Raw genomic sequence first — 26,039 nt, forward strand, 5'->3', positions numbered from 1 at the left:
TCACCTTATGAAGTACAAAATTCATTCATTCAAAAAATAACTATAATCAAATGGTAACTGAGATGTCTAGATACTTGTCTGAAACAAATGAATGCCTGGTGTCAAGACCACTGCAAGCACAACAGGCTACCCCAGTAGCACTCTTGACTGAGTTCGCAAAGTCAGGTCATTTAAATAAAAGAATGTATTCCCTGCATACATTGGCCCAGGTACAGTGAACACACTAATGAGAGAGCTGGATGGGGAGGATTCTCTATCCACAAGGTCTTGTGGGAAAATTTAAAAGGATATGGTCACTTAAAGGTAAGTGCCAGCATCAGGGGTGGGGGAAATTCCCACATTTAGAGGACTGAAATAAAAACAAGAAATGCTGGAACCACTCAGCAGGTCTGGCAGCATCTGTGGAAAGAGAAGCAGAGTTAATGTTTCGGGTCAGTGACCCTTCTTCGGAAGTGTTAACTCTGCTTCTCTTTCCACAGATGCTGCAAGACCTGCTGAGTGGTTCCAGCATTTCTTGTTTTTATTTCAGATTTCCAGCATCCGCAGGATTTTGCTTTTATTTTAGAGGACTGAAAATGTTTTAAAATATTTTTGATCCTTGCCAAATGCTGTATATTGTAGTTTGGGGGGTGGGGAGGCATAAAATGATATCTGTGGGCAATTGATGAGGCAGTAGAGCTCTTAGGTCTATTTAACAGCTGGTAAAGTGGATGTGCTGCTCCATGTGGTGGGTGCAAGGAAGGTTTGTCCTGTTGGGCTCTCCAAGTCACCTTTCCCATAGGCAGTCAAGCTGAACATTGTGAACATGGTGTGAAGCGCATCCCCCCACCCCCGCCCCCTCCCCCTCCCACCACCATATCTTCCAACCTGGCATCTTAAATCCCTCACCCGCACTATTCCTGCTGGGTTAAAATCAGCCCACAGAGTCACACATGGGAAGTATCTAAAGGAAAATAAAATAATTATTGGTTCAAAAATAAAACAAAGATCTTTAACTAATCAGTATTAACTGGGAGATGCTGAATGGCCCTATTATGGGTATTGCACTAGCAGTGAGTGACTGATAAACATAAAAGAGAAGACAATAAAAATAACCAATGAAGAACTAATAAGTGGCACAATACCAACTGATGAAATTGCTCAAAACATTTTTCTAAAATGATTTGAGTGACGATTTTGATTTCTCACTGAGCCTTGCAAATATGTGGATAATGAAAGATTTAGTCCTTCAGATTACCTTTAAGTCCTGATAGGCAACCTATAAAACTGTAGCTGCTTTACTGGAGAATTTGCAAACAAAATAGATTTATTTGTCACCTATAGGGAGGTATGTTCCATAAAGTTACCTGAGCAAAAGTTTCAAGGATTGTTTAAATGATTTGTAAACGTCCAATTTTATTGCCAGATCGAACATTGCTTTGTGATGTGATTGTGTCTTTTTTTTCTGCAGGAACTTCCTGATACTTTAAAGGACAAGACTTACCTTAAAGAGTGGCATATTAAGAAAACAAGCCTAGAAATCATTCCATCCTTTATTGTCATGTTCCAGGACCTGATTGTGATGAATTTATCCAGGAATTGTATCAAGGAACTTCCAGCTGAAATAGGTACTCATGATTTTTATTGAGAAGCTGTGGGCTTGAAATTGTTACTGAAACTCCCATGTTTTCATATTTTTGGTGTCTATCCCTTTAAAATATGATACACTGTTGCACAGTGGGCAAATGAAACCTGTCCTTTTTTTATGAAACACTCCTACCAAATTCACTAACACTGCAGTAGATATGAATCACTTATCTGGCAGTTTCTTCCTTATGTTCACTTTATTCATCAGAGCAAAAACATAATAGAGACAGGACAGCAGAGCACAATCAGAGCAACTCCACCTTCCTCAACAGAGACCTCAGATATCAAGAGCTCAATACTGCAGAAAGCCTAGAGGTGTATAGAAAGTACAGAGGTGAAATTTAAAAGGAAATTAGGAAAGCAAAGAGAGGGTATTAAAAATTGTGGCAAGTAAAATCAATGAAAACCGAAAGATGTTTTATAAATACATAAAGAGCAACAGGATAACAAGGAAAGAGTAGGACTTATTACAGATCAAAAAGATAGCCTGTAAGTGGAAATGGAATACATGGGCATAGTTCTTAATGAATACTTTGTGCCTAGCTCCATAAAACAGGGGGATGAAGCAGACGTTACAGTTAACATACAAACATACGAATTAGGAGCAGAAGTAGGCCATTCGGCCCCTCAAGCCTGCTCTGCCATTCAATAAGATCATGGCTGATCTGTTTGTGTTTTGAATTCCACACTCCCATCTACTCCCGATAACCCTTGATTCCCTTGCCTAACAAGAACCTATTTCCGCCTTTAAAATATTCAATGACTCCGCCTCCACCAGCTTCTGAGACAGAGAATTCCAAAGTCGCACAACCCTCTGTAAGAAAAAAATTTCTCCTCATCTCTGTCATTGGACTGCATTCTGGGGAAGATGGGACCTGTTCAAACAGGACGGGCTGCATCTGAACCAGAGGGGCACCAATATCCTGGGAGGGAGGTTTGCTAGTACTGTTCGGGAGGGTTTAAACTAGTTTGGGAGGGGGATGGGAACCGGACTTGTAATCCAGGGACCAGTGGGTCCACTCAGAAAGACAAAGAGTGTAGTGAGGTATTGGGGAAGGTAGCACTGTCACAGAGGACAGATGGGCACGGAGAAGGGTTAAAGTGCGTATACTTCAACGCAAGAAGCATCAGGAATAAGGTGAGTGAATTGAAGGCGTGGATGGGCACTTGGGACTACGATGTTGTGGCCATCACTGAAACGTGGATAGGTGAGGGGGAGGAATGGTTTTTGGAGGTACCTGGTTATAGATGTTTTCATAAGATTAGGAATGGTGGTAAAAGAGGTGGGGGGGTGGCATTGTTAGTTAGAAATAGTGTAACAACTGCTGAAAGAATTTTCGAGGAGGATCTGCCGACTGAGGCACTGTGGGTTGAGGTCAGGAACAGGAAAGGAGCAGTCACCTTGATGGGAGTTTTCTATAGGCCCCCCAATAGCAGCAGGGAGGTGGAAGAGCAGATTGGGAAACAGATTTTGGAAAGGAGCAGAAGTCACAGGGTAGTAATTATGGGGGATTTCAACTTCCCAAATATTGATTGGCAACTCTTTAGATCGAATAGTTTGGATGGGGTAGTGTTTGTGCAGTATGTCCAGGAAGCTTTTCTGACTCAGTATGTAGACTGCCCGACCAGAGGGGAGGCAATATTGGATTTGGTACTAGGTAATGAACCAGGGCAAGTGATAGAGCTGTTGGTGGGCGAGCACTTTGGAGATAGTGATCACAATTCTGTAGCATTCACTGTGGTAATGGAGAGGGATAGGTATGTGCAACAGGGCAAGGTTTACAATTGGGGGAAGGGTAGATATGATGCTGTCAGGCAGGAACTGAGGAGCATAAGTTGGGAGCATATGCTGGCAGGGAAGGGCACGGTCGAAATGTGGAACTTTTTCAAGGAGCAGATAGTAGGGGCCATTGATAAGCATGTCCCTGTCAGACAGGGAAGGGATGGTCATGTGAGGGAACCGTGGTTGACAAGAGAGGTTGAGAGTCTTGTTAGGAAGAAGAAGGATGCGTATATAAAGTTGAGGAAAAAGGGCACAGGCATAGCTCTGGAGGGATACAAGATGGCCAGGAAGGATCTGAAGAAAGGGATTAGGAGAGCTAAGAGAGGGCATGAAAAATGCTTGGCGGGTAGGATAAAAGAAAACCCCAAGGCCTTTTACGCGTATGTCAGAAATATGAGGATGACTAGGGGGACCGTAGGTCCGGTCAAGGACAATAGCGGGAGACTGTGTGTTGAGCCGGAAGAGATAAGTGAGGTTTTGAATGAGTACTTCTCTTCGGTATTTACGAATGAGAAGGGGTGTATTACTGAAGAGGACGGTGGGAAGCAGACTGGTAAGCTCGAGGAAGTGCTCGTTAGGAGGGAAGATGTGTTGGGGTTTTTGAATAACTTGAAGATAGACAAGTCTCCCGGGCCTGACGGGGTATATCCAAGGATGTTATGGGAAGCAAGGGATGAAATTGCAGAGCCGCTGGCAATGATCTTTTCATCTTCTCTGCTGACGGGGGTGGTACCAGGTGATTGGAGGGTGGCAAATGTTGTGCCCCTGTTCAAGAAAGGGAATAGGAACAACCCTGGGAATTACAGGCCAGTTAGTCTTACTTCAGTGGTAGGCAAGTTGATGGAAAAGGTGCTGAGGGATAGGATTTCTGAGCATCTGGAAAGACACTGCTTGATTCGGGACAGTCAGCACGGTTTTGTGAGGGGTAGGTCTTGCCTCACAAGCCTGATTGAATTCTTTGAGCAGGTGACCAAGCAAGTGGATGAGGGTAAACCAGTGGATGTGGTGTACATGGATTTTAGTAAGGCATTTGATAAGGTCCCCCATGGTAGACTTATGGAGAAAGTCAGGAGGCATGGGATAGTGGGGAATGTGGCCAGTTGGATTAAGAATTGGCTAACTGATAGAAGGCAGAGAGTGGTCTTAGATGGTAAATACTCAGCCTGGAGCCCAGTTACCAGTGGCGTGCCGCAGGGATCAGTTCTGGGTCCTCTCCTGTTTGTGATTTTTATTAACGACTTGGATGAGGAAGTCGAAGGGTGGGTCAGTAAATTTGCAGATGATACAAAGGTTGGTGGAGTTGTGGATACCGAGGAGGGCTATTGTCGTCTGCAAAGGGACTTGGATAGGTTGCAGTGCTGGGCTGAAAAGTGGCAGATGGAGTTTAACCCTGAAAAGTGTGAGGTCGTCCATTTTGGAAGGACAAACATGAATGCAAAATACTGGGTTAACGGTAGGGTTCTTGGGCATGTGGAGGAGCAGAGAGACCTTGGGGTCTATGTGCATAGATCATTGAAAGTTGCAACTCAAGTGGATAGGGCTGTGAAGAAGGCATATGGGGTGTTAGCGTTCATTAGCAGAGGGATTGAATTTAAGAGCCGTGAGGTGATGATGCAGCTGTACAGGACCTTGGTAAGGCCTCATTTGGAGTACTGTGTGCAGTTCTGGTCGCCTCATTTTAGGAAGGATGTGGAAGCCTTGGAGAGGGTGCAGAGGAGATTTACCAGGATGTTGCCTGGAATGGAGAATAAGTCTTACGAGGAAAGGCTGAACATTCTAGGCCTCTTCTCATTAGAAAGGAGAAGGATGAGGGGTGACATGATAGAGGTTTATAAGATGATCAGGGGAATAGATAGGGTAGACAGTCAGAAACTTTTTCCCCGGGTGGAGCAAAGCGTTACAAGGGGTCATAAATTTAAGGTGAAGGGTGGGAGATATAAGGGGGATGTCAGGGGAAGGTTCTTTACCCAGAGAGTGGTCGAGGCATGGAATGCCTTGCCCGGGGAAGTTGTTGAGTCAGAAACTTTAGGGACTTTCAAAAGGCTTTTGGATAGGTATATGGATAAAGGAGAATGATGGGGTATAGATTAAATTGTCCTTGACAGAGGACAAAGGATCGGCACAACATTGTGGGCCGAAGGGCCTGTTCTGTGCTGTATGTTCTATGTTCTATGTTCTATAAAAGGGTGACACCTAATTTTAAAACAGTGTCCCTTAGTTGTGGACTCACCCACAAGAGGAAATATCCTTTCCACATCCACCTTGTCAAGACCGTTCAGGATCTTATAAACTTCAATCAAGCCTCCCCTCACTCTTCTAAACTCCAGTGAAAACAAACCCAGTCTGTCCAACCTTTCCTCATAAGACAACCTGCTCATTCCAGCTATCAAACTAGTAAATCTCCTTTGAACCGCCTCCAACGCATTTACATCCTTCCTTAAATAAGGAGACCAAAACTGCATACAGTATTCGAGATGTGGTCTCACCAATGCCTTGTATAACCGAAGTATAACATCCTCATTTTTATTTTCAATTCCTCTCGTAATAAAGGATAGCATTCCATTAGCCTTCTTTATTACTTGCTGTACCTCCATACTAACTTTTTGTGACTCATGCACTAGAACACCTAGATCCCTCTGCACCTCGGAATTCTGCAGTGGTTCCCCATTTAAGAAATACTCTGCTTTTTTATTCTTCCTGCCAAAGTGAACAACTTCACATTTTCCCACATTATACTCCATCTGCCAGATTTTTGCCCACTCTATGTCTATCTATGTCAGTCTGCAATCTCCTTGTCCTCTTCACAACATACTTTCCTACCTATCTTTGTGTCATCTGGAAATTTAGCTACCATGGCATCGCTCCCCTCATCTAAGTCATTGATAAAAATTGTAAAAAGTTGAGGCCCCAGCGCAGACCCCTGCGGGACTCCACTCTTCACATCCTGCCAATCAGAAAATAACCCATTTATGCATACTCTCTTTTTTCTGCCAGCCAGCCAATATCCATGCTAATATGTTACCCCTTAGACCATGAGCTCCTACTTTGCACAATAAACTTTTATGTGGCACCTTGTCAAATGCCTTCTGGAAATCCAAGTACAGTATGTCAATGGGCTCTCCTTTATCCACAGCACATGTCATGCCTTCAAAGAACTCCAAACAAATTGGTTAAACATGATTTCCCTTTCACAAAACCATTCTGACTATTCCCAATTACCTTGAGTTTTTCTAAGTGCCCAGCTATAACTTCCTGAATGATCGATTCTAACACCTTCCCCATGACAGAAGTCAGTCTAACTGGCCTGTAAGTTACCTGTCTTCTGCCTCACTCTACCCCCCACTTCTTGAATAGAGGGGTTATATTTGCTACTTTCCAGTCTGATAGAATCTAGCACATTTTGAAAAATTAACACCAATGCATCTACTACCTCAATAGCCACCTCTTTTAAGACCCTAGGATGAAGCCCATCAGGACCCAGGGACTTGTCAGCCCGCAGCTCCATCAGTTTGGTCTGTACCACTTCCCTAGTGATTGTAATTTCACCAAGTTCCTCTCTTCCTTCCACCTCCTGATTTATAGCTATTACTGGAATGCTTTGTGTATCCTCGATAGTGAAGACAGAAGGATAATATTAATCATTGCATTCGCCATTTCCTTATTATCTACTATTAGCTCCCCATTCTCACTCTTTAGAGAACCAACCCTCACTTTACTTACTCTTTTCCTTTTTAAATTTTTTTTCCAAAATATACTTTATTCATAAAAATCTGTAAAAATTACATTGCCAAACAGTTTCCAAACAGCACCAAAAAATACAAACATTGCAAGGGAGATCAGTTTCCTTCAATACTGTCATGAGTTTCTTCCCAACCCTTCTGTTTCACAATTGTCATGTCAATTACAGTTTTACATTTACAGCAATTGAGAATATTAACGATACAGTTCGAGGGGTTTCCCATTGATCCAGCCCCTCAGTCCAGCTTGGTGGGAGAACCTTACACTGTGGTCTTTCCCCATTGAGCCTTTGCTGCGGCTGCCCCAAGCTTTAGTGCGTCCCTCAGCACGTAGTCCTGGACCTTGGAATGTGCCAGTCTGCAACATTCGGTGGTGGACAACTCTTTGCGCTGGAAGACCAGCAGGTTTCGGACAGACCAAAGGGCGTCTTTCACCGAATTGATAGTCCTCCAGCAGCAGTTGATGTTTGTCTCGGTGTGCGTCCCTGGGAACAGCCCGTGGAGCACAGACTCCTGTGTTACAGAGCTGCTTGGGATGAACCTTGACAAAAACCACTGCATCTCTTTCCACACCTGCTTTGCAGAGGCACATTCCAGGAGGAGGTGTGCGACCGTCTCTTCCCCACCACAGCCAACGCGGGGGCAATGTGCGGAGGGGGCGAGACTTCGGGTGTGCATGAAGGATCTGACGGGGAGGACCCTTTTTAAATACCTGTAGAAGCTCTTGCTATCCATTTTTACATTTCTAGCTAGCTTCATCTCATACTCTAATTTCTTTCTCCTGATTAACCTTTTAGTCATTCTCTGCTGTTCTTTATATTTTGACCAATCATCTGAACTGTTTCTCATCTTTGCATAATTATATACCTTTTCCTTAAGTTTGATGCTTTCCTTAACTTCTTTAGTTAACCATGGATGGTGGGTCCTCCCCTTAGAATTTTTCTTTATAGTAGGAATATACTTATTCTGAGTATTCTGAAATATCCCCATAAATGTCTGCCACTGCTTCTCTATTGATCTATCTCCTAGCCTAGTAATGCAGTTCACTTCAGCTAGCTCAGCTTTCATGCTCACATAGTTGCCCTTATTCAAGTATAAAATACTAGCCTTAGACCCACTCTTCTCTCTTTCAAACTGGATGTAAAATTCAATCATATTGTGGTTGCTGCTGCCTAGAAGTGCCTTTACTCTGAGGTGATTAATTAATCCTGTCACATTACACAATACCAAGTCTAATATAACCTGCTCTCTGGTTGGTTCCAGAATGTGCTGCTCTAAGAAACTATCTTGAAAACATTCTATGAACTCCTCATCCAGGCTACTATTGCCAATCTGATTTTTCCAGTTTATATATAGATTGAAATCACCCATGATTATTCCCATCCCTTTATCACAAGCACCCAATATTTCCTCTTGTATACTTCGTCCTACATTGTGATTACTGTTCGAGGGCCTGTAGACCACTCCCACTAGTGACTTCTTTCCCCTACTATTCCTCAGCTCCACCCAAACCGATTCTACATCTCTAACTATTGCACCAATGCCATCCTTGATTAACAGTGCTACCCCTCCACCTTTACCTAGCTTCCTATTCTTCTTGAATGTTATATACCCCTCAATATTCAGGAGCCAATCCTTGTCATTCTGCAGCCACATCTCTGTAATGGCTATCAGATCATATTTATTTATTTCAATGTGCGCTATCACTTCGTCTACTTTGTTATGAATGCTACGTGCATTCAAATACAGAGCCTTTAGTTTTGTCTTTTTGTTATCTTTGTAACATCTAGTCTTGACTGTTGATGTGGTCTTGGGTTTTTTCTCTCTGTCCATTCCTGCCATTCTCTGACCTTCATTTCCCATATCACTATTCTGCTCTCCCCTGCCTTGATTCTACCCCTTGATTTGCTACATCTACTTGATCCCTCATCCCCCGCCCCTTGTTTATTTCCCTAGTTATATGATTTGCTAGAACACTGCTCCCAGCACAGTTCAGATGCAGACTGCCCCAACGGTACAGCCCCTACTTTCCCCAGTACTGGTGCCAGTGCTCCATGAACAAAACCCATTCTCCGACACCTGTCTTTGAGCTACATATTCATTTCACTAATCTTGTGCCCTCTGAAAATTGACTCGTGCCTCAAGTAATAATCCAGAGATCATTACCCTTGAGGTTCTGCTCTTCAATTTAGTGCCTAGCTCCTCATACTGTCTAAGCAGAACCTCTTTCTTAGTCCTACCTATTTTGTTGGTACCTACATGGACCATGACAACTGGATCCTCCCCCTCCCACTCCAAGTTCCTGTCCAGCCCTGAGCAGATGTCCCGAACCCTGGCACCAGGTAGGCAACACAGTCTTCTGGACTCAAGCTCTCGTCTGCACAGAACAGTGTCAATCCCCTCACTATACTACCCCCTATTACCACTACATTCCTTTTTTCTCCCCCCATTTGAATGGCTTCCTGTACCACAGTGCCATGGCCAGTCTGCTGAGTCTCCAGTTAAGGCAGAGGAGTGTGAAACTTTGGATTGGATAAATGTAATGAGAGAGGAAATATTAACGGGTTTGACATCGTTGAAAGTAGATAAATCACCAGGTCCAGATGAAATGTATCCCAGGCTGTCGAGAAAAGCAAGCAATGAAATAGTGCAGGCTCTGACCATCATTTTTCAATCCTTTCTAGCTACAGGCGTGGTGCTAGAGGACTGGAGTACTGCTAACATTTTACCATTGTTTAAAAAAAAGGAGAAAGGGATAGGCCGAGTAATTGTAGGCCAGTCAGCCTAACCTCAGTGATGGGCAAATTATTGAAAATAATTCTGAGGGACAGTATTAATCATCATCAAGATAGGCACAGATTGGTCAAGGACAGTCAACATGGATTTGTTAAGGGATGGTATCTCTGATTAACAATTCAATTTTTTGAGAATGTAACAAGAGGGATTGATTAAGGTAGCATGTGTGATATAGTCTACATGGATTTTAGCAAGGCTTTTGACAAAGTCCCACATAGCAGACTGGTCAGAAAAATAAAAGCCCATGGGATCAAAGGGAAAGTGGTAAGCTGGATTGAAAATTGGTTCAGTGACCGGAAGCAAAGGGTAATGGTCGATGAGTGTTTTTGTGACTAGAAGGCTGTTTGCAGTGAGGTTCCGCAGGGTTCAGTCGTAGGTCCCTTGCTTTTCATTGTATACATAAATGATTTAGACTTAAATGTAGGGGGTATCATTAAGAGGTTTGCAGATGATACAAAAATTGGCCATGTGGTTGATGATGAGGAACAACGATGTAAACTGCAGGAAAATGTCAATGGACTGGCCAGGTGGACAGAAAAGTGGCAAATGGAATTTAATCTGGAGAAGTATGCGATAATGCAATTGGGGATAGGAATACACGATAAATGGTAGGATACTGAGAAGTGTAGAGGAACAGAAGAACCTTGGAGGGCATGTCCATAGTTATCTGAAGGTAGCAGGTCAGGTAGATAAGGTGGTTAAGAAGGCATAGGGATGCTTTCCTTTATTAGCTGAAGCACAGTATATAAGAACAGGGAAGTTATGCTAAAACTGTATAAAACACTAGTTAGGCCACAGCTGGAGTACTGCATAAAATTCTGGTTACCACATTACAGGAAGAATGTGATCACATTAGAGAGGGTACAGAGGAGATTACAAGGACGTTGCCAGGACTGGAGAATTTTAGCTATGAGGAACGATTGGATAGACTGGGTTGTTTTCTTTGGAACAGAGGAGGCTGAAGGAGATTTAACTGAGGTGTATAAAACTATGAGGGGCCTAGATATTGAGGATAGGAAGGACCTATTTATGTTAGCAGAGTGGTCAGTAACCAGGGGGTATAGATTTAAAGTAATTGGTAGCAGGATTAGAGGGGAACTGAGAATTTTTTTTAAATCAATAGGGTGGTAGGATCTGGAACTCACTACTGAAATGACGGTAGGGGCAGAAACCCTCATCGCATTGAAAAAACATTTGGATATGCACTGGAGATACTGTAACCTACAAGGCTATGATCCAAGAGCTGGAAAGTGAAACTGGACTGAAAAGCTCTTTTTCAGCTGACACGGACACAATGGGCTGAATTTCCTCTTTCTGTGCCATAAATCTTTTTCTGTTTTTCTAGGTAAATGTTTATTATCCACAATTTCACAAAATAGTGTTGGGCAGAAGCCAAGAGTTTTCCCATGGGGAGCAGGAAAGTAGAATTGCCAGTCTCTCAGCTGTTCTTGTGCAAATTCTGGTTGTTGGTTACGGAGGGAGTTATTGGAAAACCGGAAACAAGCCCCCAGGTTTGTCCTACAGCCAGGGATTGGTCGCCCAAGAACACTAAGGGGAGGGTGAATAGAAAATAAAACAAAAAAATCCACAAAATAATAGCCCTGATTTTTAACTTGGGGCAGGAATCGGGGATGCGGGGTTGAATTGGTGGAGCAAAGGCCGAATTTGGAGGAGGTATGTGGGGCCGAATTGGGATTGGTGTGAAGGCCTAAAGGACCAATTTTCCAAACACATGCTGCCAGCAAGGAGTGTCACCTCCAGACCGCACATATCCGGAAATCGCATTGGCAATCATTGGGATGTGAGACTGGCTGCCGAGCTCCCTGCTGACACTGCACATGAGGACATTGGGCCTTCACCATTTTTGTCTGAGCTTTGATGATCTAAAATTTGTTCTCAAGTATTTTTTGTCAACTGGCTGGATTTCCCTCATTGAGGTGAGGCTCAACTTTTCTTGGGCCGAGTTTAGTTAAGCATGGAAGGCGCACTCCCAACAAGATTCCTGCTGCCAGACTTCTCCTGACCAACCCAGGGAATGGTGGGAACAAGGCAGACTGCAGGAAAGCCTGCCAGGATCCTGGACCTTACCTCCCCACTGACAATTGCATACATTGGGTGAGGAAAGAGTGGCCAGAGGCAGTCTCTGCAATGACTGGGTGAGTGGTGGGAGAGTGGAAAATTAATGTAGCGGCAGGTCTCACTGGCCAGTTGTGCCTCGTTTCCTGTTCTATTCAGACAGGAACTCGGGGAAGATTCAGGCCAAGGACCCCAAATAAAAAAGATGGTCAGCTAGATAAGTAACTGCTTGGTTTATCTTCACTAAGAAGTATGATTAACACTCGCACAACAGGAGAATCTTCTTTACAAAGAGAGTGGTTAGAATATGGAAGAAGGACTCGTTGAGGCGAATAGCATAGATGCATTTAAGGGGAAGCTGGATAAGTACAGAGAGAGAAAGGAATAGAAGGATATGCAGATAATGTTAGATGAAGTAGGTTGGGAGGAGGCTCGTGTGGGGATCCGTGTGGGAACTAAGGGGAACCAGTAGATATAGTATACTTGAATTTCCAAAAGGCATTCGAAAAGGTGCCACACATAAGGCTAATACACATGATGACTGCATGGAGTTGGGGGTAATATATTGGCATGGATAGAGGATTGGTCAACTGAAAGGAAGCAGAGAGTAGGGATAAATGGAGCATTTTCAGATTGGTAGGATGAAACTAGTGGAGTGCCACAAGGATCAGTGCTGGGGCTTCCGCTATTTACATACCGTACTAATGACTTAGATGAAGAGACTGAGAGTAATGTATCTAAGTTTGCTGATGATATTAAGTTAGGTGGGAATGTAAACTGAGGAGGACACAAAGAGGATGCAAAGAGATATAGACAGGTTAAGTGAGTGGGCAACAAGGTGGCAGATGGAGTATAATCTGGGGAAGAGTGAAGTTATTCACTTTGGTAGTAAGAACAGAAAATCAGAATATTTTATAAAAGGCATGAAACTTCTAAATGTTGACATTCAGAAAGACTTGGGTGTACAAAGAACAAAGAACAAAGAACAGTACAGCACAGGAACAGGCCATTCGGCCCTCCAAGCCTCCGCCGATCTTGATGCCTGCCTAAACTAAAACCTTCTGCACTTCCGGGGTCCATATCCCTCGATTCCCATCCTATTCATGTATTTGTCAAGATGCCTCTTAACCGTCTCTATGGTACCTGCTTCCACCACCTCCCCTGGCAGCAAGTTCCAGGCACTCACCACCCTCTGTGTAAAGAACTTGCCTCGCACATTCCCTCTCAACTTTGCCCCTCTCACCTTAAACCTATGTCCCCTAGTAACTGACTCTTCCACCCTGGGAAAAAGCTTCTGACTATCCACTCTGTCCATGCCGCTTATAACTTTGTAAACCTCTATCATGTCGCCCCTCCACCTCCGTCGTTCCAGTGAAAACAATCCGAGTTTATCCAACCTCTCCTCATAGCAACGCCCTCCAGACCAGACAACATCCCGGTAAACCTCTTCTGTACCCTCTCCAAAGCCTCCACGTCCTTCTGGTAGTGTGGCGATCAGAATTGCACGCAATATTCTAAGTGTGGCCTAACTAAAGTTCTGTACAGCTGCAGCATGACTTGCCAATTTTTATACTCTGTGCCCTGACCGATGAAGGCAAGCATGCCGTATGCCTTCTTGACTACCTTATCCACCTGCGTTGCCACTTTCAGTGACCTGTGGACCTGTACGCCCAGATCTCTCTGCCTGTCAATACTCCTAAGGGTTTTGCCATTTACTGTATACTTCCCACCTGCATTAGACCTTCCAAAATGCATGACCTCACATTTGTCCGAATTAAACTCCATCTGCCATTTCTCCGCCCAAGTCTCCAACTGATCTATATCCTGCTGTATCCTCTGACAATCCTCATCACTGTCCGCAACTCCACCAACCTTTGTGTCGTCTGCAAACTTACTAATCAGACCAGCTACATTTTCCTCCAAATCATTTATATATACTACAAACAGCAAAGGTCCCAGCACTGATCCCTGCGGAACACCACTAGTCACATCCCTCCATTCAGAAAAGCACCCTTCCACTGCTACCCTCTGTCTTCTATGACCGAGCCAGTTCTGTATCCATCTTGCCAGCTCCCCTCTGATCCCGTGTGACTTCACCTTTTGTATCGGTCTGCCATGACGGACCTTGTCAAAGGCTTTACTGAAGTCCAAGGAACACAGAAAATGAGCATGCAGCTACAGCAAGCAATTAGTAAGGCAAATGTCATGTTGGCCTTTATTGCAAGGGGATTGGAGTACAAGAAAACAGACGTCTTGCTACAATAGTACAAGGTTTTGGTGAGACACCTGCAGTACTGCGTGCAATTTTGGTCTCCATATTTAAGGAGGGATACACTTGCAATGGAGGCAGTACAATGAAGGTTCACTAGATGGGTCCCTGGGATGAGAGGGTTGTCCTTTGATAAGAGGCTTATGTGGAGTTTAGAAGAGTGAGAGGTGATTTCATTGAAACATACAAGATTCTGAATGAACTTGACAAGGTCGACACTAAGGTGATGTTTCCCTGAGATAAGGAGAAACTTCTTCACTCAAAGGATTGTGAATCTTTGGAATTCTCTACCCCAGAGGGTTGTGGATGCTTCATTGTTGAGTATATTTAAGGCTGAGATAGACAGATGTTTGATCTCTCCGTGAATCAAGGGATATGGGGAGAGGGCAGGAAAGTGGAGTTGAGGTAGAAGATCATCCATGATGGTATTGAATGGTGGAGCAGGCTTGAGGGGCCTTGTGGTCTATTCCTGCTCCTAATTTATATGTCCTCGTGTTCTTATGTGTGGAGCATAAACACCGGCATAGACCAGTTCAACCCAATGGCCTGTTTCTATGCTGTAAATAAATTCGAAGTCAAGCACGAACTGGCAACAAATCTAAGATATTTCTTCCCTATTTGTTTCTTTGACACTTTTTTTTATTCATTCATGGGATGCAGGTGTCGCTGGCAAAGTGACTGCTGGAGTCTGTGTGGTAAAGGTACTGCCACAGTGCTGTTAGGGAGGGAGTTCCAGGATTTTATCCCAGCAGCGATGAAGGAATTGTGATGTATTTCCACAGGGGTAGGTGGGAATGTGGAGTTGAGGTTACAATCAGATCAGCCATGATCTTATTGAATGGCAGAGCAGACTCAAGTGGCCGAGTGGTCTACTCCTGCTCCTAATTCATATGTTCGTATGTAAGTTAGGATGGTGTGTGACTTCGAGGGAAACTTGGAAATGGTGGTGTCCCCATGCGCCTGCTGGTCTTGGCCTTCTTGGTGGTAGAGGTCGCGGGTTTGGATGGTGCTGTCAAAGAAGCCTTGGCGAGTTGCTGCAGTGTGTCTTGTAAATGGTACACACTGCAGCCATGATGTACTGGAGGGTGTGAATGTTTAAGGTGGTGGATGGGGTGTCAATTAAGCAGGCTGCTATATCCTGGATTCTACTGAACTTCTTGAGTGTTGTTGGAGCTGCACTCATCCAGGCAAGTGGAAAGTATTTCATCACATTCCTGACTTGTGCCTTGTAGATGGCGGAAAGGTTTGAGAAGCCGGCGGGGTTGGTGTGGGGGGAGTGGGGGCGGTGGTGTGAGTAGGTGGGGGAGTCAATCGCCCCAGAATAACAAGCCTCTGACCTGCTCTTGTCGTTACACTATTTATATAGCAGGTCCAGTTTGGTTTTTGGTCAATGGTTACTGTCAGGATCTTGATGGTGGGGATTCAATGATGATATTGCAATTGAATGTCAAGGGGAAGTGGTTAGATTCTCGCCTGTTGGAGATAATCTTTGCATGGCACTTGTATAACATGAATATTACTTTCCATTTATCAGTTCAAGCCTGAATGTTGTCCAGGTCTTGCTGCATGACTCATTAACTTAGGAATTGAGAATGGAACTGAACACTGTGCAATCATCAGCGATAATCCTCACTTCTGACCTTATGATGGAGGGAAGGTCATTGATGAAGCAGCTGAAAACTTTTGGGCCTGAGGAACTCCTGCAGTGATGCCCTGGGACTGAGATGAATAGCGCCCAATGCCATCAACTAGGTGCTAGGTATGAGTCCAGCCAGTGGAGAGGTCCCCCCACCCCTGATTCCCTTTTTTAAATTCTTTCTTGGGATGTGAGCATCATTGGCAAGGCTAGCATTTATTGCACATTCCTAATTAACCTTGAGAATATGGTGGTGAGCCACCTTCTTCAACCGTTGCAGTCCATGTGGTGTAGGTACACCCATAGTGCTGTTAGGGTGGAAGTTCCAGGAATTTGACCCAGTGACAGTGAAGGAAAGTGATATAGTTGCAAGACAGGATGGTGTGTGACTTGGAGGGGAACTTGCAGGTGATGGTGTTACCATGTGTCTGCTGCCCTAGGTGGTAGAGGTCGCGGGTTTGGCAGGTGTTGTCGAAGGAGCCTTGGCTTCTATTTTACTAGCAGTCCTTGATGCCACACTCAGTCATAGGAACATAGGAACATAGGAAGATAGGAACAGGAGTAGGCCACTCAGCCCCTCGAGCCTGTCTCGCCATTCAATGAGATCATGGCTGATCCACGGCCTAACTCCATATACCTGCCTTTGGCCCATATCCCTTAATATCTTTGCTTAACAAAAATCTATCTCTCAGATTTAAAATTAACACCTGTTCTAGCTTCAACTGCTGTTTTTGGGAGAGAGTTCCAAACCTCTACCACCCTTTGCATGAAGAAGTGCTTCCTAACATCTCTCCTGAACGGTCTGGCCTTAATTTTTAGACTATGCCCCCTAGTTTTAGAATCTCCAACCAGTGGAAATAGTTTATCTTTATCTAGCCTGTCTTTTCCTGTTAATATCTTGAAGACTTCGATCAGATCACCCCTTAACCTTCTAAATTCTAGCGAAAACAGGCTTAATTTGTGTAATCTCTCCTCGTAACTTAACCCCTTTAGTCCAGTTATCATTCTTGTAAACCTACGTTGCACTCCCTCCAAGGCCAATATATCCTTCCTAAAGGTGTGGTGCCCAGAACTCCAAGTGGGGTCTAACCAGGGTTTTGTACAGCGGCAGCATAACCTCTGTATACTCCAATCCTCTACATATAAAGGCTAGCATTTTTTGATCACTATTTGATGTCAAGTGCAATCACTATCACCTTGCTGCTGGAATTCAGCTTTTTTTGTCCATGTTTGGACCAAGGTTGTAATGAGATCTGGAGCCAAATGGCCCTGATGGAACCCAAACTGAGCAACAGTGAACAGGTTATTGCTGATAGCACTGTCAACGACACCTTCGATCACTTTGCTGATGATTGAGAGTAGACTGAAGGGGTAGCAATTGGATGGAATAAAAACAGAAAGTGCTGGAAATACTCAGCAGTCTGGCAGCACCTGGGGAGACAGAAACAGAGTTAGCATTTCAGGTCAATGACCTTTCATCAGAACTGATTTGCCCTGCCGGTTGGACAGGACATACGTAGGGGTGGTGATGGAGGTATCTGGGATGTTGGCTGAAATGTATGATTCTGTAAGTATGACTATGTCAGGCTGTTGCTTGACTAGTCTGTGGGACATTTCTCCCAATTCTGGCACTAGTCCTCCCTCAGCTGTTAATGAGGACTATGCAGGGTCAACTGGGCTGGGTTTGCCTTTGTCATGTCCGAATCCAATGCCTAGTTCACTGCCAGGTGGTCCATCGGTTTTGTTCTACGTATTATACTTTGTCGTAGAAGTTTGGTACAACTTGTACCATTTGGTGCAATGGCTTGCTAGGCCATTTCAGAGGGCAGTTCAGAGTTATTGCTGTGGGCCAGACAGGTAAGGATGACAGATTTCTTTCCCTAAAGGACATCAGTGAACCAGATGTGTTTTTACAACAATTTGGTAGTTACATTGGTCACCATTACTGATACTAACTTTTTATTCCTGTTTTATTAATTAACTGAATTTAAATTCTCCAGCTGTCATAGTAGGATTAAACTCATACCTCTGGATCTTTAGTTCAAGCCTCTGGATTACTAGTCCAGAAACATAACCACTTTGCTGCTGTTCCCACTGTAGACACAACTCTAGATGCTTGCTTGAATGATCAATGACAAGCAGTTAAAGCTGACAGTCAAACTGAAAATAGATTGGCTTACATTTAAAGCCTGAACGCCGTGTCCTATAGGTCAAAGCTTGGCACAGTTGGTTGCTGTAGCAACCAGCCCTGCAGAGGAAAGCGCAGGAACAGAGGCTGTTTATAAGTTGAATTTTATAAAATGCTAAATTAACACATAATAATCTTTTAAATCAGTTCCATATGTTCAGTTCCATCCAGTAAAGATGTTTCACTCATTTTTTTTCATGTAACTGTAAATGGCTGACTTGTAGGTTTTACATTTCGCGAAAATTGGCAGAGAGGGTTCTAGGCTGCCCTAACACTCCCATTTCTTTGTGATTGTTAATGAGCTCAGGTATTACATGGGAGGCTTTGTAACATTACGAAATAGTGCTTTTAGACACATTTCATTGATAACACAGCTTAAAGGCTGTGTTTCAAGACAGCAACGGTAGTAAAGAATATTGCATATAGGATCAACTTGGGACAAAACAGAGGCCAGGTAATTGATCTGCCATTCTTGGGCCGATAACTTCAGCTGCATAGTGCCCATTTTCGGGAGTTAACTATCCTACTTAGCACCCAGTATGGCTGTCAGAAAGTGCACGAGTGCTTTCAGCCAGAGGTGTACAATCCATTATATTGGGAAATGAAGATAAAATGTTATACAGTGTCCACGCTCGAAGGGTGGGTTTAGGTTGGGTGGTTTGTGAGAATTTTAAAAATCTCAAACCTGGCCCCAAACCACCTCAAACCCTTCTACTTCTGGCTTTGATGGGAGTGGGTAATGGGTTGATCAGTTCAACATTTTGTTGAGGCTGCGTGCCTCAGATTTGATCTCTTTTCCAGCTTCAACACTGGCCGGCTGTGTTCCCCAGGCCTCGGAAAACACAGAGCTAAAGAGAGGCAAAGACTGCTGAGCAGGAAGAGGTAAATACTTTTCCAGCACTGCTTGTGGGCCAGGAGGAGCAGGAGTTCTTCCCCCGGGCCCCCAAGCAAATCTGGTTTCCACCTCCAAGGATTGCTGATTCTCCTCCCAAGATTGCCAACCACACCTGCTGCTCCCCAACCCCCACAAGATCGCTGACCCCCTTCCTCTTACTGTAGGATCACCTAAGCTTCCAGGATCTGGACTGCTCCCACCATGCCATATGCTATCACTACTTCAACAGCAGGCTCCCTACCTGCTCCTGGGCTGTGTTCTCCGCCCAACTGGGAGCCAAGGCTGGCTTCTGGGCGGGGAACCGGCTGGAAAAAAAGGTTCACACCACATGCAGGGAAACCCTTTTCCAACTGCATCTCTCCTCGCTTGTCAAACCCACCCCTGCTAAGATTGGGGCTCTTATCTCTAAGGAAGGGTGATTTTTACACAATTAACGATTGTACTGAAGATTAATTTTGTATATCTAGTGGGTTGCCTCTTGTACCAATGGTTTACTTCAATATACTACAGTAAAAAAAAAAGATATTCATGTGGACTCCAGATAAAGCTTGCTTCAGTTTTTGAATGCTGCCCTTGGTGAAGGAATGGGGGCATCACAGCTGTCCACAATCTATTTGGTGTATACTGAAAGGTACTCTCACAGTGGCTGCACCCCATTTTCATTCATTTCCATGACTGGTATTAGGAAATAACATGGCTCCTGTGGGGGGTGGGGGGGAGAAGCGGCAGGAGTTAATCTCAGTGCAAGGCATCCTGAGTGTTTATTGATTAGCCTTTAGCTCTGATCTGACTTTTCAACTCTGAAAAGCTCTCCTCCCCCAATATTCTGGGACTCCAGCCTTTATTTTATCAAAGTTATTGTTCTTGACAAAGACCTTGCGTAACAGATGAGTTCTCCTTTTTCAGTGAATGCATTTCTACCAGTTATCATTTATTCTAAAGTTACTGCTGTTATGGTGACCATATCTACTTGGTCTGTTTGTAATTCATAACCAAAATAACAATAACAAAAATCTTTTACTTGTGGTCAGATTTTACAGGTTTTAGTAGAAACCATTTTACCAAACTTCCTAATGGAATGTTTGCCAGCATTACCAGATGGGAAACTAAGTTTTTGTGGAATGGAAAAATAAGCTGACTAGAAATTAGATGGAAAAATTATATTTAAACAAGGAGAAATCCCTGATACATGTTCAATACAATTAATGAGCATTCAGCTGACCCATTGGATTGTCTAGCAATAGTCCTATTGCAGGAAGGAGCTTATATTATCCCCAAATAAAGGGTTTTAGTTATCATTATTTCAGTTATCAATTAGAGACAAAACAAATAGATATGGTAACCTTGAAATAATTACAACAGGTGGAAAAAAATGCTACCTGAAAAAAATAGACCTTATCACTAATGTAAGGCCTTTGTTAACCTTTCCCGCATGTGAACAGTTTCTCTCTATCTACTGTGTCCAGACCCCTCATGATTTTGAATCCCTCTTATCAAATCTCCTCTCAGCCTTCACTTTTCCAAAGAAAACAGCCCCAGCTTCTCCAATCTATCTTCATAACTGAAGTTCCTCATCCCTGGAACCATTCTTGTGAATCTTTTCTGCACTCTCTCCATCTTCCCTAAAGTGTAGCACCCAGAACTGGTCACAATACTTCAGTTGAGGCCAAACCAGTGTTTCATACAAATTTAAAAGAACCTCCTTGCTCTTGTACTCTATGCCCCTAATAATAAAGCCTAGGATGCTATATGCTTTATTAACCTCTCTCAGCCTGTCGTGCCACCTTCAATGACTTAAGCACATATACACCCAGGTCCTTCTGCTCCTGCACCACCTTTAGAGTTGTACCCTTTATTTTATATTATCTCCCTGTGTTCCTACCAAAATGAATCACTTCAGACTTCTCCACATTGAACGTCATCTGCCACTTGTCCGCCCATCGACTTTATTACATATAAATATTCCTGGTCTAACCTGGTATCTTACATTGAATTTACAGCACGGAAACAGATCATTCAGCCCAACAGGCTCATATCAGTGTTTATGTTCCACACAATCCTCCTCCCACCCCTCTTCATCTAGCCCTATCCACATTGCCTTCTATTACCTTCTCCCTCAAGCACTTATCTAGCTTCTCCTTAAATGCATCTATGCTGTTTGCCTCAACCACTCCATGTGGTAGCAAATTCCACACTCTCAGTACTCTTTGGGTAAAGGAGTTTCTCCTGAATTCCCTATTGGACTTATTAGTTACTATCTTATATTTATGACACCTATTTTTGCATCCTCCCCAACCCCTCCAAAAGTGGAAACAACAGTTAAATTGAATTTAAAGCTCAAGAAACTAAAGTCATACTGCAAGCAAAGGCATGTGAACTGGGATACCAGTGGAGTGGAGAGACCACCTAGTTAGTGCAGGTTTGAAATCCATTTCTATTTTTAATAGTACAAGAAAACTCCTCCTACCTGAAATTTGGCTGGCTATGACAGTTGAATTCTTTATTCATTAGATAATCACTTATATTGTCTCTCAAACTACTCCTCATAGAAATCAGCATTCCAGGACAATTTTATACCCTAAAATAAAAGCAAAATACTGCGGATGCTGGAAATCTGAAACAAAAACAAGAAATGCTGGAATCACTCAGCAGGTCTGGCAGCATCTGTGGAAAGAGAAGCAGAGTTAACGTTTCAGGTCAGTGACCCTTCTTCGGCCACTGACCCGAAACGTTAACTCTGCTTCTCTTTCCACAATTTTATACACTGCTGTAATTACCTATTTCATTACAGCTCTTATTTTCTATCTTGATATGGAATTGCAATTAAATCATTTCCTTTTTTTCTTCTTACTTTTCTCCCCATGGAAAGACAGAAGTGTCTCCAAATCAATCAACACTACACTGTTAAGCAATGTGAATCAGACATTCTCAGTCCTCTGGGGCACCTTGAAGATAAAACTCCCAAGCGGCATCCCATCATTCATCCATAGCCATAGGTTACTCACCCAGAGCAAACAGTATTTAAAGATGGCAGACAGGATCCCAGCTTCTACAGATTTGCTGTTTTGTGGTCCAGTTGGTTGGGAAGTAAAAAAAGACCTCCCTTAGAGATTATCACCAGCCTGTTTAAGTATTCAGAAAGAATAAGATTCACCAGCTGACTATGGGGCAAATCATACATCTGCTTAGGAAATTAAGCACATTAAGCTTAAATTCCATTGAAATATAGGACCTCCTGTACCTCCTCAATAACTCTTGATTACTCAGCAGTTTCTGCTGGAAATTCATTTACTCACACATCCACTTACAAAGATCATGGACACTAAAGGAAAATGGCTGCTGGGAGGGAGGACACCATCCTACATTGACCTGTAAGTTAGCACCCTGAGGTGGAGGGGAGAGGCAGCCCCACTGGGGATGTTTCTTTGGTTCCTTGCATGGCATTAACAAACTAGTGGTGAGTATGTGGCATTTGATTTGAGCATCTAGAACATTAAGGTGGGTGGGACATTGTAAGTTTTCCTGCATCTTACATTCTGCTGAGGGCCGATGTTTGCCACATAGCTGATGACATCTGCTGGAAGTTATTACCTGGAAGTTGGGTATCTGAAGACAGGCTCATTTATCTGGTGTTCAACAGTTAACTTGATATGCATGCTGAGAAGCAGACAGCTCTGGTGAAAGTCCTTGAGCTGGATATGAGCTTGGTGGCAAGGGGATTGGAGGGAAGAGGGTGTTGTTTTGAGGTTGGGAAACCTGGAAGAATGGGAACAATTGGAAGGGTCAGTGCAGGAGGAATAGGAGGCCTCAGTTGTGGGGAGGGGAATTTGGAGGTCTCGGTGGGGGGAGCAATTGGAAGAGTCTGGGGAAATTGGCAGGGCCTCAGGGAAGATCAGAAGAGTTGCAGGGGAGATCAGAAGGATCAGGTTGGGTGTTGTAATTTGGATAACTGGATCCAGCAGTAAATGGAAGGGCTCTTAGCTCCTTGATCCAGTAATTCTCGCCTCCTGTTAGCTGACAGATTTCCCAAGGCCCGTAAACCATTTTGTCTAGAGTTAAATTTAGAATGGTTGTTTAATTCTGAGGCACGCAGCCTCAAGATAATACTTAAATGACCAATTTTCCTCCTGCCTGCATGTTGGTTGCCCCACCCCACATCTATTAAAACTGGTAGTCAGTGGTTTCAGATGTTTTTCATTTTTACATGCCACCTGAGCCAAACCCACTTGTTTTTGGGGGTTATAATTTCCCACCCCTCCCTACCACATATCAGACTGGTGAAAACACCCTTGTTTGGGGGCATGTAATGTGTCCATGCGGTGGTCACCTCACACATTTTGTGGTGAATTGTACTGCGTGCCATATCACTGGGGAGGTGTTCCTGCTGCTTGGTATAAACCAAGAGAAGGCTCAAGCCTGTGCTAGTCAGTTGTCTAATGACCACCACCCTTCAGAAGAACATAGCTGGGTTCTCTTTGCATTCCAGTAGCTCCAAGATGGTATAACATAATGATGGGCTATTGGAGTTGAGTCAATCCCCTGTCGCAGGCTCTATTAGTTGAGCCTTGAGTCAGGCAGGTGTGTAGTATTCCATGGTGACACTTATGATTAAGCAGTCAGTCTAACCCATTGATGGGACCTGGAGGCGTAGACTTGTTAATAGAGTCAAGTGTTCATTTTTCAGGTGTTAACCTGGACCATGAGCATCAGTAGGTGAATGCCATATGGGATATCTAGCCCAATTCTGTCCTCACCAGACATCAAAGTGCATATTTTCAGCAGGGAGTACTGAATAGCAATAAGAAGCAGGAACTTTCACAAATCTTTTCCTTCCCTGCCTCATGGATGGTGAGGCCAATTGTAGTACTGCAGTGCTCCATTGACTGAGCTAGCTAACCACAAACTAAGGATAAAATCTGATCAGTCTGGCTCAGTTTCATGCAGTGCATTTAGCAACTATGACATCAGGACACCTGGCCAATACTGCTTTAATTGCATCTTTTCAATTCCATTCCATTTTCAAAGAATGATAGCCTAGAAATTACTGTTTGTGATATTAGCATAGTATCACTTAATCCGTTTGCATGAATTTCCTCTGTCTGCTATTTTAGCAGTGCTGTCAACCTGTTTACTTTAGATGTGTTAATTCCCTGGAATCCCATACAAATGTGCTGAACGCTTCTATGATAATGCTGGAAGCAATGATTTGTGGGCTAATATTATTGTCTATTGCTTCAGCAGCATATTTCACCAGATCACAGTAAACAACCCAGTTCTGCATTTATGTCTCACAAGACTGCTACGTTTTAGATTTTATTTCAAAATTGTTCAATTGAGATAATTATTCAGTATACTGTGGTTGATTCTTTTAAAAAAAATTAAAATGAAGTTTGCTGTTGTCAGGTATTACTTTGGATACTTGTGCTGGTTGTACTGCAGGGTCTCAGCTTATTGATAGAAAAAGAATGACGTGCAATTGTTATTAGATTCAGTTTTATCACTGTGTTACTTTGATTTACATTTTAGAGCTCCCTCTCTGGCATAAGCTAATAACAGAGTCAATAATCTCTCTCCCTTCGGCTAAATCTGCCAACAGTGTATAAATGTCACAATGACAGTACAACAAGGTTAACCTATCTTACATTATTATCCTTCACACTGATCTCAAAGAATATGAGTTAATTACCAAGCAGTATTAATTTATAATCTCTCATACCTATGTACAGTTTATCATATGCATAATTTAAAGCAAAATCTAAGCTCCAGGGACAGAGTAATCCTTTCATTGCATTATTCGCTTGTCTCTTAATTTAATTACTGTGGAGTTTCTCACTATTTCTTTTTCTTGTGATCAAAGCATGTTGTGCTCATTCAGTTAAGCCAGCTGAATCGCTATATCTATTTCCTGTTAAGATTTAGTCATACGTTTTGTACTTGAGCAATCACAGGACAATTTTTCCAATTGTATGGTGTTAGCAGTAATGTAAGTTCATCCATACCACACTGTGTCCTGAATATCAATGCTTTATTCATGGTGGATTAGTTGTGAAGTGCCCTTTTGGATTCCTGAAATTGTGGAAAGCATCACACGATTCAAGCATTTTGGCAGCTTTTTAAACAGTTGTTCCGTACGCTAATCAGTTACAATCATCTAATCTTTGCTACAACACGCATTTCTTGAAGCGTCTGTTATAATTTTTAAAAGATCAAAGTCAACCTAATATTTTCCACTACTCCATGACGCACACATCAGCCAGCCACTCCAATATTGAATTCAGCAACTGCTATATGACAGTTTCATGATCAGAGCTATATATCACATAGCAGTCTTCTACTCTAGTGATTTCCCACAGAACAAATCTTTCACTTGTTTCAAGTTTTTAAAAAATAAAGAAACTTATATAATCATTCAATACATGATATTAACCATGGACTTGACTGTATACAAAATTAAATCACTTTTTCAAAAATTTATCAATCAACCAACACCAGTAAAAAAAAAGCAGATTATCTGGTCATTATGGTATTGCTTTTTATGCAACTCTTGTGGTGCCCAAATTGGCTACTGCATTTCCTAAATTACAACATAGACTATACTTCAAAAAGTGCTTCATTGGATGTTAAGCGCTTTAGGATGCCTTAAGATTGTGAAAGATGCTATACAAATGCAGATTTAAGAAACTGTTGGCCCAAAATTCTGATGGCACGACTGCATTGATGAGGGAATGGGGAGGGAGAGGCAGGGGGCAGGGAGCAGGGGGCAGGAATAGAAGCTTTTAAACTGGAAAATCCCTGGAGGAAAGGCAAACCTAGCTGCAACCAGGATGTAAAAGCATTGGAGGAATCAGCCAAACTGGGTGCCAAGGATGACAGCCAGATTGAAAAGATCAGTGACAAACTTCAGGCAGTTAGATTTGCATGTCCTCCTTAATGGAGGATAGAGATCAGGTGGAATGGTCTGTTTGGAGTCAGAGGCTGGAGACCCACCAAGAACATTGTATGCATTTTGTGCAGGGAGATGGCCATAGCAGTG

The 26,039-nt window shown here is 43.2% G+C and overlaps 1 protein-coding gene across 1 annotated transcript in view; it reads left to right on the plus strand.

Moving 5' to 3' along the window:
- lrrc2 (leucine rich repeat containing 2) overlaps window positions 1-26,039 on the plus strand; it is a 91,058-nt gene that overhangs the window by 9,699 nt on the left and 55,320 nt on the right. The window contains exon 3 of the mRNA XM_068029018.1: window positions 1,451-1,607. Within this exon, the coding sequence (XP_067885119.1) occupies window positions 1,451-1,607 (157 nt within the window). The remainder of the gene's footprint in view (window positions 1-1,450; window positions 1,608-26,039) is intronic.

The sequence above is a fragment of the Heterodontus francisci genome, chromosome 4 (assembly GCF_036365525.1).
Source record: "Heterodontus francisci isolate sHetFra1 chromosome 4, sHetFra1.hap1, whole genome shotgun sequence".
Classification (NCBI taxonomy): Eukaryota; Metazoa; Chordata; class Chondrichthyes; order Heterodontiformes; family Heterodontidae; genus Heterodontus; species Heterodontus francisci.